Raw genomic sequence first — 16,290 nt, forward strand, 5'->3', positions numbered from 1 at the left:
AAACCTGCACTTAAAGGGAATCTACCACCCTGATTCTACCTATAAAGGTAGAAGGCTGGTAGGTGGATGAATGGGACGTGAGGATAGCCCTTTTTTGGGCTAATCCTCACGTCTCGGCTATGTTTTAGGAAACTTTATTGCAGGGATATGTACATTTTTTTATGCGGCTACTGGGGCGTGGAGTAGCCGGACATGAGGCTACACGTCGCGGATACTCCACTCTCCAGTAGCCACGTTACTCCGCCTACCATTTAATCTTCGGCGAGAAGCTCCTCGTAGCTGCGCGCCCTCATCCAAGTCCCCCGGCATCTGCGGCCTTCTGCGCATGCGCAGTAGCTCCGTCCCCTGAGGCGTGCAGCTGAAGGCCTGCGTTTTGCGCACTAAGATGAGGTGCTACAAGGAGCTGCACGCCGAAGATTAAATGGTAGGCGGAGTAATGTGGCTACTGGTAGCCGCGACTAGTAGCCTCATGTCCGGCTACTCCACGCCCCAGTAGCCGCATAAAAAAATTTACATATGCCTTCATTAAAGTTTTCTAAAAGATAGCCGGGACGTGAGGATTAGCCCAAAAAAAGGGCTATCCTCACGTCCCATTTATCCACCTACCGCCCCTTCTACCTTTATAGGTAGAATCGGGGTGGTAGGTGCCCTTTAAAAAGCCCATTGCCACTTCTGTGCCCTGTTGTGTGCCCAAAAACTATTTTATATGTATACTCTTTTTAAATGCAAAAGGTATTTTAGGTCTAAATGAACATACTATGGATAAAAACTGAAATGTCACCATTTCATCTACATTTTGTTTTAATTGCTGTGAAATGCTCAAAGCATTATCAAACTTGATAAAAACCTTTATCAGTAACTCAAGATGTGCTGTTTTCATAATGGTGTGACTTATTGGGGGTTTGGAATGAATAGGCTTTTAAAAGCCCCTCAGAACTAACCTGGTACCGAAAAAGTTTGATTTGGAAAATTTCCTTGAAAATTTTGAAGTCTTCTAACATCCTAAGAACATAAATAGTAATGTAAAAATGAAGCACAGATTTGGTAAATGATAATTGGTAACTAATTAGGATGCTTAAACTAACTGAATGGCAGTATTTTTCAAATTTTATGAAGTGCAGATTTTTCCAAATTTTCAGCAAATTTGTTAGATTAACAGATGTCAAATAAAGGGATGTTCGCCGACCTAACTGAATTTCCTGCAAGAAAAAAGTTTACAGATCACAATAAAACCAATTAGACAATCACATGATCAGTGGATATTCAATAAGGAGATTGTAAAATGAACAATGTATACATGTGTTTATTTTAGTTTGTATCTGTTGCAGAATATATTCACCATCAAATTACCACTGAAAAAGGTCTAAAATGCACTAAAAACCACAGTCATGTAAAAATACATGACTTTCCTGTCTGGTAAAATGGCAGACACATCTGTGGGACTCCATTATAGCTATTGGGGCTTTTCCCAAAACCAGTGATGTCTGTTATTTTCCCTTTTTTTAATTGTTTCACTACTATAACTGAGGAGGACAACAAACGCCTCAATGCTAGTGTGAATTTTGCTAAAACCTGCATGTGCTTTACTTAAGAACAGTTAAGGCAGTCCTTTACTTAGGAACACCCGACTTTCAGACGACCCCTAGTTACAAACGGACATCTGGATGTTGGTAATTTACTGTACGTTAGCCCTAGACTGCAATAAACAGCTATAACAGGTATCAAAGGTGCCTGCAATGAAGCTTTATTATTAATGCTGATTTTTAAGACAATCTAACATTTTTAAAATCCAATGGTCACAGAGACCGAAAAAATTCTGGCTGTGTTTACAATTATAAAATATACAGTCCCGACTTACATACAAATTCAACTTAAGAACAAACCTACAGAACCAATCTTGTATGTAACTCAGGGGGCCCCAGAGGGACTTCAGATTATTTACCATATTTTTAAAATTGTTTTTACCCCTGGCAAAACCAATAGGAATCTTGATTACTTAGGCCTGCCTTGATTAGGGAATTTAGGACTTACAAAATGTAATCTCAGTTTGGTCGAGTGCTTTTCAGTGATAGATTTCTATAAGTGTTACTGCATAAGCCTGCATGTCAGGTAATAGATGTAAAAGCATATAAAATAGAAATAGAAATGAACGAGAATTTCAAATTAAGAACAGTTTGTTTTTATTTATTCCATAAACAATATACCAAAACTCAGCATGTTAACAATGTGACATTTTCACCATACAGGATCAATCACAAATATTGAAAAAACTTTGCAACAAGAACAACAAAACCTCAAATCTTACAAGAAAAATTTACAAGGGAATCTATAAAACAGCAAAGAGCTCACAAAATTCTCAATGAATCTTTACACGAAATCACTACACTCTTTCACAATATTTGTTTTATTACAAAATTTCCAACAAAATTTACTTTTTTTCTTTGTATTTTGGTTTTTAAAACCAGGAACCTTTAAATATACATCCTTTTGTTGACACCCCAGGGTGTCTTAAAAGGAATACCCACACATACAGACACTTCACAGCACTTCTCTAAGAAAAATATACACTTACAAAATATATTACAAATTGGCACACTTAAAAATATACAAGTATTTTTTGTAGGCGTCTTCGAGTGAGAATTATACTTCGATTGATTCTACAGATATTTATAAAGCTTATTCTAAAAGAAAGGCAAAAACCAAAAACATTAACATTGCAGAAGTTCATCTTAAAAACAAAACATCTGTTGTTACATTCATATAATGGGGCCTGCATTAGTGTATGTAATACTGAAGGAGAGTACTGCAAACTGAAAGTCATCATTAGCACCTTGAAACCCCTTTTTATTATTCTTTTTTTTCGTAATTTTTAACATTTTTACAATTTTGCTGGGAGGTTGTGAGAAATTATGTAATACAAACCTCTCCAGCACTGCACAGCTTAAACTATAACGGTAACTACTCTTAAAGGTGCATGCAATGATAAGAAACCAAAAAAGAGAGGGAATACATTCAATTTAGTCAAAAGGAGCAGACTATAGAAGGTCAATGGAATACCGAAAAAGGTGTAGAGGTTGTTATGGTACTTGTGTCTATTACTGATTTGGGGGGTTATGTTTGCATTACGAGTGATAAGTCACATTGCTGGTTGAAGAATTATTATACGTATTGGGGTGACAATACGTCTATGAATAATAGAAGTTTCCAACATAAAAATACATTTAAGAGAAATATATATGTCCATTGACACCATAACTGGGGTGTAAAGTGTTGATGAGATGTAAATTATATTCCTTACACATTATGTAATTTAAAAAAATGTGATATGGTTACTAGAGGATACCAATATTTCCTCCATTGCCACCAGCAGATAGGAAGAAATTAGAAATGATGTCTGTTGCACTTCAATGTACACACAAAAAGTTTCCAAAGTTTACCAACTTTAATAACTGCAAAAATTAGTTGCACAAGTGAAGTAAATGTTACAATATATTTTAACACAGAGAAAGTGCTTCTGTATTCACTTACTTTGGCTCTTATCCTACCTTCTTCCCTTCTAATCTGCTTTTCATTCTGAATTCTCTGTTGAATTTCATCTTGCTAGAAAGTCGGACAATCACTGAAGTGCATCAGATTACATAGTAGCTCTACGGGAGAGGAAGGGGGGAGCAGCGACTTACATATTCCCTACAAACTCAATGGTGCAGAGGGTAAAGCTGCTGGAAAATGTAGATTACAAATCACATAAAGTCAAGAAGGAACAGTGGACTGCTGGACTATGGATTACTACAAAAACTATTGAAAAAATAGATATGCTTTAACTATGCCCATGACCAAAATGAAACTAGTTAATTTACAGGAGTAGCACATTTTCAATGTATTCAAAATTATTCATTAAAGGGATATTCCCATTTCGGAAAATTAATGTTCAAATTCAAAATTATACAATTTTCCAATATAGTTTCTGTATCAATTTCTCATGGTTTTGTAGATCTCTGCTTGCTGTCTTTCTATAGAAAGCTTCTCGGTTTACTTCTAGTGGACAGAAATCTGGTCACACAGGTGCACGGCTCGTTATACATCAGAGAGTAATCAGAGCTGTGGGTTATAACGAGCCATGCACCTGTGTGACCATGGTCAGATTTCTGTCCACTAGAAGTAAACAATGAAGCTTTCTATAGAAAGCCAGGAAGCAGAGACCTACAAAACCATGAGAAATTGATACAGAAAGTATATTGGAAAATTGTATAACTTTTCATTATTCAAACAATAACATTTACTTGCTGAAATTGGAATACCCCTTTAAAGTGATTTTTAAGTGGACTTATCCTTAGGATAGGCCTTGAATATATATGGATTGAAAAAATCCCAAATTTAGTAGGAGGGTTCCTGGATTTTGTTTAATCGGTCAGTACCAAAGAGGCCAAAAGCACTGTGGTCCCGTAAAGCATCTGATCATTGGGGTGCCAGTGGAGTATCCAGAACCAGTGGGCGGTGCATTCTGTCAGCCGGCCATCATTTGCTAGCCCACCCTAATTTATACAGATACGGTGACATACATGCTCATACGGATGAAAATCATCACATATATAGGGATTTGTGCGGATTCATGCAGCATGGAAATACAGGACTGGAGAAATCACGTTTGTGTGAATGCTGCCTTATAACCCTTTGTAATCTATGTTGTATGCATCTATTGTTCCTTCATTGTGTAAAAACTATTTAGTTACACAATTTTACTGCAAAGCCCAAAGTTTCATACACGTTATGGAGCTGTGCATGTAGAGGAATATGCATTCTGTGTGCCACAAAGATATTGTAGAGGCATTTCTGCATATGAGATGTGATGTAGCATTCTGTATTCCCTAGTATCAAACCAGTACATTAGAGGACCTTGGATTAGCTTGTATTCTCTATTAGGACACCTGCAGCTTGAGTAGCCCTTTATAATGCCTGTGTGCATGAGGACTGACAACAGTGTAAGTAAACTGAGGCATTAGTATCAGAGCACAATGTGCATATGTAGCCGTTGTATTAGTATTTCTTTACATGAGTTTGAGAAGATGGGAAGTAGTGAAAATCTGTTTTTCCATACCTTACTGGAACATGAATGGACCTGTGAGAACCCAAAATAAAAAAATAGTAATAAAGCATAACAAGAATCTATACCTAAACTGCCAGCATTGAACCTAAGACTGGCTTCAAACACTGCATTTTTTGTGCGTTTCTTGTTGTATCATGTTACATGAAAATATATGGTGAGATCTAAAACTTAAATACAAACAACTTTTTGAATTTTTGTCTTTTTAAGTTTCCCTTTTTTGGGTCAGTGAAGTTTCCAGTGTTCTTCCCGTAGGATTCTTTATAGGACTTGAAAAACTGATAAATAAATAAGTTTACATGTATTAAATAGAAAAGAACGCCACAATGTATAATTGTATTTCATAGTAAGTGTACTATTGTCTTATATGTGATATAGCAGTGGTGGCGAACCTATGGCACTGGTGCCAGTGGCGGCAATCTGAGCCCTTTCTGTGGGCACCCAGGCCATCACCCCAGAAGGAAGTTCACCAGACAGAACTCACAGAATCTTCCTGCAGAATCTTCCTACAATGATAGATGAATTTTCCCACCACCTTTCAACTGGGTTGGTGTCCTTAGGAGGCTGAACGATTGAAAGTTGTCAAAGAACAAGGAGAAATAAATTACTGCTTAAATTGCTGCGCTGGCACTTTGCAATAAATAAGTGGCTTTTGGTTGAAGTTTGGGCACTCAGGCTCTAAAAGGTTCGCCATCACTGTGATATAGCATTATATATGTTGTGCCATATTGAACATGAATTTTCTTTCTTCCATTTTGCATGTCCTAGAGAAACCTAAGGCAAACACACAGGAAAGCTATCTATAGCCGGAGATTGCTGAATCATTGCTTTCAGCCGTAATGTTCCTGCAGCAAAGGTGGAGGAGATTTATTATTGGGGTTAGAGATGGTAGGATTTAAGCAACATGGAAGGTTATATTAGCCGGATGCTATTGTAGTACCTTTTTTGAGCCTGTAGGTGTCCCCTGTGTCATTTCTATAGAGAACATGAGAAAACCCCTTGTACTCCTCTCCGCAAAGCTCCTTCCGTGTCTGATCAGATGAATGTTGTGTTCTCTCAACTGGCCTGAAGGTCCATTGTCAGCGGCTTGTGTGTGTGTGAAGATCCTTGCATGACGATGTCAATAAAAAATGACTGCCCGATGGCTAGTCATCTCATACACAGAAACAATAGATTTCTGTATGAGCCCATAGAAATAAATAGGGATGTGTGCTGCCTTTGAAACAAAGTAACACCTGCAAACATTGTGGTCAAACCATCTAAACGCAGGGGTGTTATCTAAGAATATTTTCTGCACAGACTATTATCAAGGTATTTTTGTCTGAATATAAAAAGGATTAAAAGAAAATGCCCAATTCAAAATGTTGAAAAATTGCTAGGTTCCCCTCCTATTTCATCAGCTGCTATCAAGGTGGTCATTGCACATAAAGGTTCCCAAAGATATGTCATATAAAAAGAGTGCATTCTCAGTGATACGTGGACTTGTAGAGTTTGGTCCCCAGATAGAATATGAGAAAATCATGTTGTATTAGACAGAAGTCTGCATATAAATAGCACTATATACCATTATGTTTATCAAACCATCATGTCTTACCCAGAGACTCTACCTCTAGCTGGATGTACACTAGATGCTTAATGGGAATTTTTAGGATTATGATAAAGATGATTCATACCGAGGCTATGCCATCAATAGCAGATATAAGAGAGTCCCAAACCACATGATCAGTACCATGAAGAGCCTAGATGCGCTTGCAAGCGTCCTTTTCACAGGCCAGTGACATCAGAGGTATTGGTCATTGGCCATGCTACACCTCATTCCTATTGCAATGAATGGGACTGAGCTGCAGGACCAAGCATATACAATGTACACCAATGTGTCCTTGGTATGGAGTGAAGAGGTCTCAGCTCTGGTCCAAATGCTACAGCGTCTTCATAAAGCTAATCAGCAGGAATTTCAGAACGAATATTTCACAATCATACCCCCCTATTTGGAGTTGTTCAAACTTTGTATATCTCATAATCATGGAGAATCCCTTTAATATTGGCACTGTACATATGTACATTATATAAGCTTTTGCTGGTGCAAACAACATCCTCAATGTATATTTCATATAATAGTTATGCATATTTAAAGGGAACATAAAAATCTTGTATTAAGAGCCAGGAATACAAATAATATCTGTGTAAACCATTGATGTGCACAGTAAATCTACATAGGACATCTTTTCAACATTGCACAAATGCCCTGGTATGTGTATTGCATTGAAAGATAATATCATACATACATCTCCATAAAGAAGCAAATGGGTGTGTTTCCCTAGGAGGTAAGGTATTCCAATGCTCCATTGCTTTTACAGTTTACCCACTTTGGCACCTTAGAACATCCCAAAAATTAGGAATAGGCATAAAAGATATGACCAAATACTATAGGATTTCATGTCATTGGCATAAATAATCCATACCACAGCAGCATCTTTCACATGGCTCAAAAATAGGCTTTTGGAGATCTGTCCATCTTATCAGTCTTAGGCCTAAATGGAGGCTTTAGATACCTGCGGCCTCACAAAACAGGGGTATACACAAATGTATAGTAGAACCCCATGTAAACCTAAAGTTCTGCTCTGTACAACTGTGTAGGTTGTGTGGAACTATAGTATGATTGTGTGCATGAGCCCCAATAGTAAGTCTATGATGGTCCCACACAAAATCAAGATAAAACAAGGGTTTTTTGTTAGATTGCCTGTGTCCTATGAGAAATTTATAATATTGTAATATAGCTATGTAGGGTGGAGTTTTGAAACCTATATAAAGAAGACATAGTATGGTCGTGATTAGATGTTTTTAGCTTAATTTTGGGCAATGTTCTCATTTGTACAAGAGGCTTCATCAAAAATGCTGGACCGATAAGGCAGCATACTGCTCTATAGCAAAATCCATTGATATGCATTCAGACATGGTTACCATAAAGGAAAACCCCCACAAGAATGATATAACACTACTATAATGAAAAAGTGGAAATAAACCTTTTACATAGAGCGATCAGCACCTGAGGTTCTACAATGCTGATGTCCCTATGAGAGCAGTTCTTGTCTCAACTAATGGTGGTTCAGCATCATAAGGACCAAAAAATCAATCCACATTAATTCTTCTTATGTAGTGGCTGAAGTATGGAGACATAAGTGTCAAGGGAGATATGGACTTGCAGTATGCACAAATAACAATGACAGAGCACACAAAAGAAAAAATCTACCTTTCTAGGCAGCCCATAATGTCAACTGCTGACGACCCTCATATCAAAAAGGTGGATAAAATATGCTCTCATTTTTATAATAGAAACTTCTTTTATTAAAAAAAACTTGTGAGGGCCCTCCCTTAGGAGTAACTATTGAATTTGCATAATAATATTCCTGTCATGGTTGTATTATTCATTGCTATTGATTTGTATGGTTTTGTTGAAGACAAGGGCCACTGTATACCATGTAATTTATGGAAATATCTGCCTCATACCACAACAGCAAATCTGTAGACATATAGAAAAGCTCCTTGACAGCAGAAACATCTGATTATCTGTCTTATCGTGTACAGGATGAACGTTACTTCCAGGTTTTCATGGCTTTTCTGCTATACTATGCGTTATTTTAATAGTGATATGTATAACGGACATATATGGTGTAAACCATAGACTTGGATTCATTGATCCCCAATTGTTTTACAAGAAATGCAGCTGCTTAACCATAATCATTTTTCTATGTATCTGAGTAAAATCGCTTCATATAATGACGTGGTCAAACATGCAATGACATAAAAACGTGGATAATAAAGTCACAATAAGCAAAAGTAAAAGTGTTACAATAAATTCTTATAAACATAGAATTCTTTTTTCTGCTTATAGTCTCGCTCTATGATTGTTCAATAAGAAAGGCTGTGGATTTCTCTTCTCAGGGGGGAAAGTGTAAAGGACGTTCTTCTTCTATATGTCATTGGCTCAGTCTAGAAGGACAAACCAGTCTAAGTGCAGGAAACCTTTCTACCTGCTCTAGTCTACAGAAAGGAAAGGTTATGGGATTTACAGTAGTTGCTTTTAGGAAGCATTACTTTATAGAAAATACTGGCATTAGGAATCAAAGTCTGTGCAGTACCTAAAACTTAGCTATGTCCCCATTTGTTCATATAATGGGGCCCTGCAGCATATTGCTCCGCACTTGAGTGCTGAAATGTTTAAGAATGAGATGAAGACAAGGGATTAAGATTCTCTGTCACCTTTGGTCTTCTGTGGGTTCATAGAGGATATCAAAGTGATATTCTATTTGTCAAAATACCATGTACCTAGCAATCAGACTATGATATGAGGTAAGATAATATGGCACTATATTCAGTATATCCCGCATAATGGTCACTTTAGGTTTCTCAGGTGCTTTCATTGTCAGATGATGTCATATATATATATATATATATATATGTAAATTTTGGAATGTTTGCAGTAAAGCAAAAGGCTCAGATCCAGACTGAGAATACCCACTAATGAAATGCAGTAATATATATTTGTGTCTATATGTATATATATATATATATATATATTATATATATATTTAATAAAAATATGTACAGTCACAGATCAGAGTTTGGCACAATTTCTTTTGTGGGTTGTAATAGTGCATTAACTACTGTACAACAGTATGACTTTAAAACAGTCTTTCACAGAGAATACCAGATTAAGCTGCCCTTCATACAAGTCATCACAATGTAAACCCTGGATTTCAGCACTTAACAGATCAACAAACCACAAGGCATATTTTTTTTTTTTCCAAAGAAACAAAAACATAAACATCGATGTATTTTTTTTCTAGAAAAAAAGGAAAGTCTATATATACTTTTTAATTCAAAATGTTTTTTTTTTCTGCTTCTGCTTTGAATGCATTCTCGAATTCCTGCAGAGGAAAATGCTTGGTGTCAGCTTGATACAGTAGGTGGACAAGAAAGCGTTTAATGCGTTTTGAATCTCCAATGCAGATCTTGTGAATGTGCAGCAGGGGGAGCTGAAGAACACATCATGGGACCACATGAACCTAACCAACATAGGCGTTTCTAATCCTATAGACTCCACATTGTGGTGTTGCAATGCATAATTTTCCTTTTTGTACCTTTGTTTATATTTTTTACAAGGTTTTTGGAAAAAGAAAAAAAAAAGAAAAGTAAATCTTTCTGTTAGAAACAAAGAAGCACAAAATGTAAATAAGAAGCCAAAAAGCAGAAAATAGAAGTTCTTGTTAGCCTTCAGTCAGTGTAAAACCAGTGATTTTAGGTAGCTTGTTAGCATTTGTCATGCGCAGCCTCTTCTTTATTTGCAAGGCAATGACTATCATGCAGCTTTAGGTTTTTAAGATTGGTTTTAAAGGAGAAATAAACAAGGACCAGCAGGCTTAGCAAATGCGAAGAAAAGAAAAAGATGCGCTTTAGAGCTTTTGGTGCAACATTACCTCAGTTTTTCAAATGCAGCTGTGACCATGGGGTCCTTGTGTGCTTGGTCTATTCTTTTCCCTTTACAATTTTCATCTCGCAGAGACTTTGATGTCGATTTATGACGATACAACTTTTTGTGAGTTGGTACATTATTGGTTAAAATACTGAGGTTTCCAAAGTTCTTATCAAAGAAGGCTGCATGAAGGTTGGCTCCATAACCTAATGTACAGCTTGGATCAAAGACTCCAAACTTAGAATTGTTCTTACCTGAGCCCTTGTTGGTTGACTTCTTGGAGCCACCAACCCCACTGCCATTTACCTTTTTCTTGAAGTCTTGTGGTGTCCCAGCCAAGATTTTCAATGTTTTCAATTTTAGGCTATTTGACTCTGGAGACAAGAGTATATCAGGGATGTCACTGGGTCCCACAGGGTTGTAAAAAGGCTCAATTGATGCCATCATGAACCTCTGAACATCAGCCATTCCAGACGCGATATTAGAAAGAATGTTAGAAGGTTCCTCAAATTCTCTCTGATCATCGTCAAGGAGATTGTTTCCATTCCCCACCCTCGGTTCCGGCCAAGAAGCCTTGTTACCTTTGTCAAGCGTCCATTCGTTGACCCCAGCTATATGCTTCCCTGTTTTGGAGGAGCCAGGCTCATAAAATTGTATGCAGTCGCTTACAGCCTGCTTTGTGGGGCTTGCATTGTTCAAAAGACCTGATCGATTGCCTGTACTTTGGGTTTTTTCACTGTTGGCATTTTTTCCTTTCTTGGGTGTTTTAGTGGCTGTTTGTCGAGGAGTCTTTGTTTGTGTTTTATCTGCCCCCTTGCAGGCTTTAGGGGTTTTCTTCTTGCTACTTTTTGGAGAAGAACTTTGGTTGGCACCTGTGTTTTTGCTAGTAGACAGTTTCTTTTTTGACTTTGAGGCTTTTCCATTAGCATGGACAGGAACAGCAGACTCATCGAATGCTGGCAAACATGGACCTTTCTCCAGAACACTAACAGAATCCTCATCATTAAACATATGGAACTGAAATTGATGGTTATTTAGTGAAAAGCCACCATTGGTCTGCTCCTGGGGAGGAAGAACTGTACAGTTCCACTTAGGATTTTCTGGTCCATTAAGCACTACCTGGGGACCATTTGGAAAGGCCTTTATGTTCCCTACTGACTTTGTATCTGTAGCTGTAATTTGAGGAGAAAGGTTGGGAGTATCTGGCGGCGACATCTCTGACAGGGATGAGTGGCGGAATTTATCAGGGGTGAAGTTGGAGATGTCCAGGAGGTCAGTAGACTCCTTCAGTGGGGTGATTTCATCAATGCTCTGTTGAATGACAAGTTTGGGACTGCAATGAGCTAAGAAATCATCACTTATTTCATCTTCTCCATCCTTTTCACAAGATTTCATGCTTAAAGAGCTATAATTACTAGAACTTACTGACAATGAGCCCACTGAGTCAAAACTAATAAGCCTTCCATTGTCTGTACTGAGTGTGCCTCTCTGTAAAACAAAATGCCCATCTCCACCGTTATAATGACAGGTCTGATAAGAGTCATCCTGCTGAATCTGGCCTTCCTGCAAATATGTTTTGTGGTACAGCTGCTTGCTGCTGTTCGGTTGAACTTGACTATATCCAGAGGCTGTCATGTCTGTATCTGATACAGCAGCGGAACCGACAAAATCTCCTGATATGATGGACACTTCCCTAAGGTTAGATATGAACTCAGCCTGACTGCTAGGGGGCTTTCCATGCCACATGTCTGGGAAGCTCTGCTCCATATCTAAGTGATGGGGTGACTGCTGTAGCTCGGACTCCGAAGGGGGGGAAAGCACACAGCTCTGTGCAAGTTGAAGGGAACTGAACTGTTTTTCTGTCTGCATGATGTTCACTGAGTGCTGCCCCAAGGGATGAGGGGCAAAGTATGTGATACCAGTGCCACTAGATGAATCTGATGCATCTAACAAAGTCTGTAGATACCCTCCAGGGATAACTGGTACATTGGTAGTGATGTGAGCAGATGGTAATGGCTTGTCGGGAGAGCAGGTGGCTTGCAGAAATGGAGAATTTTTAACTTCATTATCAGTATGGCACTGAGTCGGAAGGGAACTGTCTGATGCATTATGAAGGGCTTCCTCTTTCAATAAAGCTGCAGAGTCCTGGTTTTCAATGGTGGGGAAATTTTCAACTGGGTCTGTGGTAGTGACTTCACTCACCTGCTTTAGCTTGAGCTGTTTGCATTTTAGTCTGGCTTCGCTTTTAAATTTTATTCTTCTTATGACCTTCCGGTCAGCACATTTTAATTCCCTTTCTATAGATCTACATTTAACAGGGGCAACCTCTGCTATGTCACTTAAGTGTAATCCATTGACACAGCTTGGGGTTTCCAGGGTTATAGAATGCAATTCGTTAAGGCTAGCCTCATCTTTGCTACTGCATCCCTGTCTGTGGTCAAAGGAGGAGAGCATCTCCCTGCTCACTGGTTGTTCGATAGTTTGTATCCTCTGTAACCGATGCCGGTTTGCTAGCTGTCCTTTTCTCTTTCTTGGTGGAATGGGATTATCACTTCCATTAAGAGCTCTCTGTGCATTCAGAGCCGAAGCGGTCCTTCGTTTTTCTTCCCAGTACTCTTTAAGCGGAGCAAGCTTTTGGTATTTCCCCAGCTGACCTTCATTTAAATTGACCGTTGTCTCATTTGCATCAAGTTTTCCAAGCTTGATCAACATGTGCTTCTCTCCTTTGAACCTATTGATGATGATGTACTTTATGATTATAGGTGGCTCCTTCCTGCAAACTTTCCGACGTTTTTTAGGACACCAGTCATCATCATCTTCTTCTTTGGGTCCCTCTGGTGCTCCTTCCTTTTTTTCTACCACTTTTTCATTTTCCAGTGAATCCATATCATACAAGTAGTCATCGCTGTACCTGACTTTCCTTTTAACCCTCAGACCATAATTTGGTTGGATAAGGGAATGAGAGTGTTCTCGGGATAAGTATCTTGTACAGTCCTTGATGTCTCCAAGCACATCATATGAAGATTCACTGCATGAGCTGTCATCACTGTACTCACCAGAGTCCTCAGCTGAGTTAACAGAATCTAGAAAATGACTTCTTTTGGTGCTTATATATTGAACCACTTCCATATTTCCACAACTCTTATTGAGACCAGATTTTACACCATCGCTTTCTTCTTCATCCTCATCTTCTTCCTCCTCATCCTCCCATATCCCACCTTCTTCCAGTTTGAATTGGGAAGGGTCAGCTAGCCTCTTTTTTGACCCTTTACTTTCTCTCTTGGGGCAGTTAGTGAAGACACTTGGGAAAAAATTAAATTGAGCATCTTCTTGTAGGGCATTTGTCTTCTCTCTCACATTGTCCTGAAATGATTCATACCTGATTTTTAAGGAGCATACATCACTGCCAAGCGTAGAATCGTCATCATCAAACATGTAATTGTCCACATCTTCTTCTGAGAACAGATTAACAGACAGCTCATTTTTAGAACACAAGTCAAGTAATTCAATTTTACTCTCACTAATAAATGACTCAAAGTAGCCCCATTCCTGGTTAGGGTTAGCAAGCAGCGCTTCATCTCCATTGCACTTGTCCAGTAGTAAACCATCATAATAGTTCTTTTGAGTGGGGTCCTCTGAATCACTGTCAGATTTGTCATGATCCCTTTTATCAGATTCTTGTGATTTATGGACAGGGAAGCTTAAGAGCTGGTCGGAGAGCAGTTGATCACCATATTTTAGACTGTCGGTTGTACTCATGCAGTGAATCCCCATGTCAGAAACTGGACAGGTGTCATAGTCTCTACTTATATCTCCCATTTTTAAACTCACACCAGGTTCAGGGTCTACTCCATCCTTTGTTTCTATAAAACATCCCAAGCAAGTCCGACTTTGCTGCATCAAGCAGTCTCCGGTCAGGGATGACATAGTCCCAGGCTCCATAATAGTGAAAGGCGTTTTCTCACTGTCGCTGGGCAAAGACCAAGAACTGAGGCCTTTGGTGACGCAGGTTGTCAAGGATATTGCCTGAGCCGATGGGTCGCTGCTAACATGTTCTGCTGCCTCTGACAAACGTAGTGGCGAAGGAGGACCCAGCAAGCAAGGCTCTTTGGAAATGATGGGCGGCAATGCTCTATGACAGGCATGGATTTCTTTCTGATTTAAGGCTGGAAATGTGACAGGAGCATCTGCAGCATCAAAGGACTTCAAATCATCCACCGGATCATGTGGCTCTGCAGTGGGGGGAAAGATGCAATGTTTTAGCAGTTTTATTCATCAAGCTGTTCAATGTATAAATGTATATAAACATCAATACACAGCAGGATACAGTCACTAAAATGCAAAAGCTATTAACGATCGTTAACAACCATTGAAGTGAATGACTGCTAACGATTGTTAATAGCCTCGACACTGCAGAGAACGGACCCCTAGGTATGTAAACTAATTATATTTCAATATAGACTTGATCAATAATTATCTGACATATGTATACAAACACACATAATGACAGTATTTATGTGTGGGTATGTTCCTTAAAACCCGTCCCACTTACCTTTTGTTATTAGCAGAAAAGGAACTTAATTATAAACGTATTAACCTCATAGCTGGTTTATTTTCACCAAATAAAATGGGGTCTGCACAAGTGCCCTTACACACATTTTGATATAACATGTATGATTTAGTTCATTTTAATTAAAGAGGATTTCAGGGCTTCAAATATCTGCAAACTTGTGGAATAGGTTGTCAAAATTAAATCAGCTTTTATTCATTCAATGAGACCAATTAGTTGCAGTAACTTGGTCCAGCCACTTCACAGAAAATGGTATCATTCTATGTTTATCAGCTGCTGAGAATGGATGATCTTTTGTAGCTGGGTATAACAAAGAAAGGCTAGGCTCCACAGCAAAATTAGGGTTGAGCTCCACCATCGCAGACTGAAGAGCATCATTCAAGTGTGTGGCTTGTGGGTGCCCATACACAGTACATCCCCTGCTTTGATTATGAGAAATACCCATATTGATGTTGACTATTAATAATTATGTATGGGTGTTGTAATGTGTTATCGGGTACCTACACTGTGGTCTTTTTGTTCACTCTAATGTTTATACTGTTTGAAGAGGACTGTGGAATAAGAGCTGCATACAGTAAGGACCCCATTACATGTTGGGCCCTGTAGCAGCCATTACGGCTGTTACATTTGAACTTATCCAAATTGATCTATTGATTCTATGGATAGGTGATCAATATTTTTTAGCCCAGAAAATCCCAAACATTGTTTAATGGCTAAAAAATAAGAATCCAGAATCCTTTGTATGGTTCAACCATAAATGCAGTTTGTCATCAATGGTTTAAAAATCCCCTTAAAAATGATATATACACATAATCTTACCATTTCCTCTTATCACACTTATCAGAAGTGTGGTGGCTGCTTGTGGGGCAGACTCGCTTTCTTCCTGCCCGTCCATCAATTTATCGTTCTGGTGCTCACTCCATATCTCTCCACTTGTGTCCAACCTATAAATGAAAAGTACAGTTTTAGGTAAGGGTAAACTAAAGCAATGTTTGCATAATTTTACAGGATATCCATCACAATTTTAAACTTTTTAAGACTTGGTTCTAACACAGTCTGAATACAAACATCAGTTTTATGCTCCAAATTTATTAAACATTTACAAATGTTGGATACATTAGGTGCACATTTTTAATTAACTTTAAT

At 38.4% G+C, this 16,290-nt stretch overlaps 1 protein-coding gene across 5 annotated transcripts in view; it reads right to left on the reverse strand.

Annotated features, from left to right (window-relative positions):
* Positions 1–2,163: 2,163 nt before the first annotated feature.
* The window catches only part of NEXMIF (neurite extension and migration factor), a 311,906-nt gene continuing 297,779 nt past the window's right edge, over positions 2,164–16,290 (reverse strand). For all 5 annotated transcript variants that reach the window (XM_072125212.1, XM_072125214.1, XM_072125211.1 and 2 more), the window contains 2 exons: positions 15,964–16,088; positions 2,164–14,806 (listed from right to left, as the gene is read on the reverse strand). In XM_072125212.1, the coding sequence (XP_071981313.1) occupies positions 10,575–14,806; positions 15,964–16,088 (4,357 nt within the window). In that variant the 3' untranslated portion in view covers positions 2,164–10,574. The remainder of the gene's footprint in view (positions 14,807–15,963; positions 16,089–16,290) is intronic.

The sequence above is a fragment of the Engystomops pustulosus genome, chromosome 9, assembly GCF_040894005.1.
Source record: "Engystomops pustulosus chromosome 9, aEngPut4.maternal, whole genome shotgun sequence".
Classification (NCBI taxonomy): domain Eukaryota; kingdom Metazoa; phylum Chordata; class Amphibia; order Anura; family Leptodactylidae; genus Engystomops; species Engystomops pustulosus.